General features: G+C 55.5%; 1 protein-coding gene across 1 annotated transcript in view; it reads right to left on the reverse strand.

Moving 5' to 3' along the window:
* Positions 1-1,648: 1,648 nt before the first annotated feature.
* The window catches only part of MAP2K3 (mitogen-activated protein kinase kinase 3), a 32,496-nt gene continuing 28,730 nt past the window's right edge, over positions 1,649-5,414 (reverse strand). The window contains exons 10-12 of the mRNA XM_008583273.1: positions 4,679-4,818; positions 3,371-3,416; positions 1,649-2,766 (exon numbers count right to left, since the gene is read on the reverse strand). Coding sequence (XP_008581495.1) covers positions 2,683-2,766; positions 3,371-3,416; positions 4,679-4,818 — 270 coding nt within the window. The 3' untranslated portion in view covers positions 1,649-2,682. The remainder of the gene's footprint in view (positions 2,767-3,370; positions 3,417-4,678; positions 4,819-5,414) is intronic.

Raw genomic sequence — 5,414 nt, forward strand, 5'->3', positions numbered from 1 at the left:
TTGTAAACTGTAGGGCTCTCTGAAAGCTGTAGCGTGATTTGCCAGCTGTAGGGGCTTGTGCACCATGAGAACCTGTGTGACTCAGGCCTCCTGCCCTGTCACCCTAGTCAGCCCCAAACCTCCGAGCCCGCCTGCCTACGCCGCCAGCAGCAGGGCTGTGGCGCACCCTGGGCTGGCAGGGGTGCGAGCCCGGCCATGCCAAGTGCACGGGGCGCTCCGAGGCTGGGAGGGGCTCCAGGGGGCTGCGCTCGCAGCCCGGGCTCTGCCGCCTCCTGGTGGCTGCAGGCGGAGGCGACCGGGGCCCGCCCCTGGAAGTCGGCCCGGGATTCGTCCCCTGCCTCCCTGCCACTTTGTGCACTCATTCAGCAGAGGTCAAGGGAGCGCCTCTGGGTGCTGGCGGCGTCCCGGGCACAGGCGTACAACAGTGACAGATCAGACCTGCCCAGATGAAGCTGGGTAATGAGCTTGAATGCCTGTGCCGTTTTAGCCAGCGTGGTCCTCGAAGGCCTCCCTGAGGAGGTGACATAGGAGGCAGAATGGCGAGAGGGATGAGCCACAGGAAGATGGGCAGGTGGCCTGTTCCACGCAGAGTCCAGTTCAGCCAAGGCCCGGAGGTGAGCGCGAGCCTTGGAGATTGGAGGAGAGCAGGAGGGGCAAACACTCCCTGAAACTGTGAAGTGCTGCTGTGCCAGGGAAAGGCTGATGGCCAGAGGCCTGTTCCACAGTAGGCCGGAGAAGGGCAAGTGGGGTAGATGGAGGCGGAGGACGGACATACCCGTGGGACCCGTGCCCTCCTCTTGGGAACGCACCCTAACTTTCCTTGGAGGACTGTGGATGCCCCGCTCTGACACCTTGAGATGTGGTGGCCGATTCCCCCAAGGTGTGATCTGGGTCTGCCCAATCACACTCCATCCTCCTGGTATGGGATGAGCATGTGACCCAGCCAATAAGAGCCAGCCCTGGGACCTCAGGTGGCGCTCTGGGCCATGTGCTGAGCTGGTGGGAGCCACTGGGCCTGACCTGCCGCATGAGCAGCATGAAACTGAGACAGAGAAAAACAGAGCTAAGGTGGGCACGAGCCCTTCAGGACATTAACCGAACTCCTGAATCCAGTGATGCCTGAGCCACCCACACTTGTAAATGCCCTTCTGCTGGAGTCAGATGAAGTAGGGTTTCTGCCCCAGCCCACACGTCCAGGACTGCAGCGCCAGAATGGACTCTGGCAAAGGAGCCTTTGTCAAGCTGCCCCCACTCCCTCCAAGCCTTCCCCAGGGGCCAATACCTCCCCAGTGAGTTTCTCCATCTTACAAGCTGTGTGGCTTTGGGCAAATCACTTCAGCTCTCTGGGCCTGTTTTCTCATCTGTAAACCAGGAATAGCATAACACCATCAATGAGGGGACTGGGCCTGTGTGTCTGCGGCTCTGTCCAGCAGAGCCTGGTACCTGGATGGTCACAGAATGAAGCACCTCATCACAGATCTCTGGGAGCCTCAGTGTCCTCATATGTAAAAGGGGCTGTCAAGAGCAAGGCCTGGTGGGTCAGCCGGACCCTCCCCTGATCACCCAGCCTAGTTCTGGCTCAGAGGTGAGGAGTCCTTCTAGGGGACACAGTGGGGCTCGTCGCTGTCATACACAGTCTCACACAAACTTTTATCCCACTTTTTTTTTTTTAAATTAAAACAACAACCAAGGACTGCCCCAACCTATTAGAGAAAGGACCCAGGATGGGCAGTCCTTTCTTCAAAAAAATATATTTTCTTTTTTTTTTTTTAACACCACCAAAGCAAATCCACGGCTCCCATCGAGCCAGTCCCCGAGGCAAGTGAGCTAGATGGCTCCCCCTGGGCACCTCTCCAAGCGGAGACCTTGGGCCCATCCCCCCTACACCCCAGCCTGAGCAGGACAAGGATCAGCCTGCTGGTACACGAGGGGGCGGGAGAGAAGTGATCAGCTCCAAACCATGCAAGAAAAACCAGCTAAACCCACAAAGCAAAAGAAAAAATCAACAGAGGATAAATTAAAAAAAAAAAAAAAAAGGTGAAGGTGAAAGGACACCCCTGGAGGTGGCTGGCAGGGCTAGATGACCCACGTGCCCTTTAGAGGCCCTGTTTGCCAGTGCTGGGGGGAAGGCCTTGGGCGGCTCATGACATCTCCCTCGTGGGAGTCTTGGGGGAATTCACATGGCTCATCCATCCCCCCTGTTGTGTCCCTTGCAGTGAAGCCAGGACAGAGGTGTGGCCACCCTGGGCCAAAGTGTGCGAAGTCCATTCAGTCAAAGAGATAAAAAATATACAACTTGTGTAGCATCCAGGGCTGGGCCAAGGGAGCGGCCCGTCCACACAGGAACTGGCTGCCTTCTCTGCGAGGGGCAGCAGCATCTGGCAGGGGGCATCCAGGCCCCTCCAAGTCAGGGTCTCAACAGCTGGAGACTTGGGGTCCTTGGAGCAGTAGAGGCACTAGTGGGGTCCACATGGGCCCGCTGGGAGCCCCAATGGTCTGGTTCTTTGGCACTTGGGACAAACGATTCATTGCAGAGCCCGGCAAGGAGCAGCCCCCTCAATTCATCCCGGAACGCCCAGGGCCAAGATGGCAGTAGCTTATGGATGTGGTGGGCAAGCACTGTCCCCGCAGAGGAGGCTGTGGGGCTCTGGAGGGCCAGAGTGGGGCCCAAGGCCCAGCCCCCTACGAGTCCTCTCCCAGGATCTCCTTCACGAAGGCAGCAATGTCCGTCTTCTTGGTTTTGTGCAAGGTGAAGAAAGGGTGCTCCTGGTGGGTGACAGAAGACACAGTCACCGTGGAGGGAAGTGGGGTGAGGCGCCCTCTCCTCCCCGGCCAGCCTCAGCCCCTGCATGCTCCTCCTGCCTGGTGAACTCCTACTCATCCTCCTAGGACCTCTGTTCCCAGGCAGCCCTCCATAACTGTCAGAGACAGCATTCATGGCTCCTCCTTGGCCCTCCTGCAGTTACCCTCCGGCCACACACACCTCCCCTTTCCCCACATATGCCAGGCCCCTGCCCGTGGTGGACGTTCTGCTTGGAATGCCCTCTCCACCCTTCCTTCCATTAGCAGGCAACCCTTATTCATCCTTCCAGGCTCAGGGCAAATGGCACCACCTCCAGGAAGCCTTCCCTGATGCCACTCTTGGTCCTTCTGTCCCTTTCTGTCACAGCACTGCCTGAGCACCCTTCCACCATGGCCTGGCTGGAGGAGGAAGGAAGGAGCCAGGTATGCGTGGGTGAGTGAGTGAACAGAGTGACTAAGCCCCTAAATGAGGTAATGCAGGGCCGGCCAGAGAGCTGCCCATCTGTGTGCCCGGATTCAGCACTCTCCCCGGAGAGCCCCACCCGGCCACTGCCCAGCCCACACTCACCATCAACTCCAGGTAGCTCATGCGCTCTGCAGGGTTCTTCCTCAGGCTAGGAGAGAACAGGGCAGCTGAGGCCGGGCTAGCCTGCAGGAAGTGAGGCTAGCCCTGCAGGCCAGCCAAGCCAGGCTGGGCTCGCCCCGACCAGGCAGTGAGGCACACGTGCTCCCAGGGGTGGGGAAAAAGGGGCAGGACTGTCCAGGGGGCCTCCCAGGGTGGAGCAGAACCCGTGGGGGCAAACTACAGAGCCTTAGTTTCCTTGTTTCCATAGTAATCTAGGAATTTCCATGAAACCAACACCAAAATGCTCTGCCTAGCATGGTGCTGATAACACCAAGGTCAAGGGTTCGAACCCCCATACTGGCCAGCCACCAAAAAACAAAACAAAACAAAACCCAAAATGCTCTGCCTAATGACCACGTACTTGGTATCCTCAATCAGAGGAAACTCCGTGTCATGGGTCCTGGGATAGACGAGGAGCCAATAAAAGGGGATCAAGCCCACCAATGACTGTTTGCTGACCTCATCTGTCTTCAGTTTTCTTTTTTTTTTTTTTTGACCGGTAAGGGGATCGCAACCCTCGGCTCAGCCAGTGAGCGCACCAGCCATCCCTATATAGGATCCGACCCTGCGGCCTCGGCGCTCCCAGCGCCGCACTCTCCTGAGTGAGCCACAGGGCCGGCCCCAGTTTTCTTACTTTCTAATAAATGAAATAAAGGCTTTGAATTTTTCTGAGTATCTCTTTTCCCCCAACATACAGAAGTTGATATGTTCTCACTGTCTTCACTTTCGGTTTTTAATTTTATTTCTGAAATCTCTTTCGTAATGCAGGAGTTATTTAGAAGAATTTACTTTTCATTTCCATCTAGCTGTTTCCTCCTTACTTACTGATTTCTCGTTCTATTTAATTATGCTCAGAGAACACATACATTCTCTGAATGCCTTTTCCTTTTTCGTTATTTCCTTTGTAACCTCAAACACAATGAATTTTCATAAGGCTCCCATGTGCATTCTTTAATTTGGTTCTAGACATCAATAAAAGCACATTTGTTACATATGTGAATCCTCCGTATGCCTTTTTTTCCTTTGCAGTCTACCTTATCTGTCTATTTCTGGAAGGATTGTATTAAAATCTCCCACCAGGACCAGTTTTGTCAAATTTTCCTCATACTCCAACTATTTCTACTTTACGTCTTTTGACACCATGCTATGATTTGCTAAAGGAGAAGGGGATGTGGCCCAGGAAGGAGCTGGGATCTGGCCCGGGCAGGAGGGAGGGCTGCCGGTTGGGGCTCAGCAGGGCCAGAGACTCACCACTGTGCAGTGAAGTCCACAAACTCAGGGGAGAAACGATCGGCTGGGAGCTGGGGTGACGGCTCCTCCACCACCTGCTTCAGCTGCTGGAACGGGGTTCCCCAGGACTCGTAAGGGAACCGTAGAATGGCCATCTCAATCTGCAGTGGGGACAGCAGCGTTAGATGCACCCACACTCTGCACCCAGAGGCCAGGGATGTGGGGAGAGGGATCTCAGAGCTCGGCCTCCAGGTGGGCTGAGGGGCTGCTGTAGTGACCTCCCTAACACATCAGAGCACACCCAAAGGGAAGGCCAGGGGCACCAGTATTTAGCTCCTCTGACCCAGCCAGCAGAGACCCGGTGCAGGGCTGTGACTGGTTTGACCATGTGGTTTTCAAACAATCTGAATTCAGAAGATTTTGCATAAGAATCCAGGTTCCTGCTGATCTGGCAAAATCTGAGGAGCTGGCAATGGTGGGCTGCCTTCTTGCAAGGCAGCAGTTGGCAAAGCACCTTAATTAGATGGGTCATCAGGTCCCTGATCATCACAAGCCACTGCCCTCCCTAATGTCTCCCCAATACAGCCTACGTGCCTATTGCCATTTATTTAGGCTGTTGATTTTACAGAGGAGGCAAAGAGGAAATGAAATGATTCTCACACACCTCCCTCCCCCGAAGGCAGCCTACATCTGATGGGCTGCTTGGCTCTCTGCAACAGCCCACCAGGCCCATCAGGAGTTGATGTCTGCAGCCCCA

This window comes from Galeopterus variegatus, unplaced genomic scaffold (assembly GCF_000696425.1).
Source record: "Galeopterus variegatus unplaced genomic scaffold, G_variegatus-3.0.2 Scaffold2880, whole genome shotgun sequence".
Classification (NCBI taxonomy): domain Eukaryota; kingdom Metazoa; phylum Chordata; class Mammalia; order Dermoptera; family Cynocephalidae; genus Galeopterus; species Galeopterus variegatus.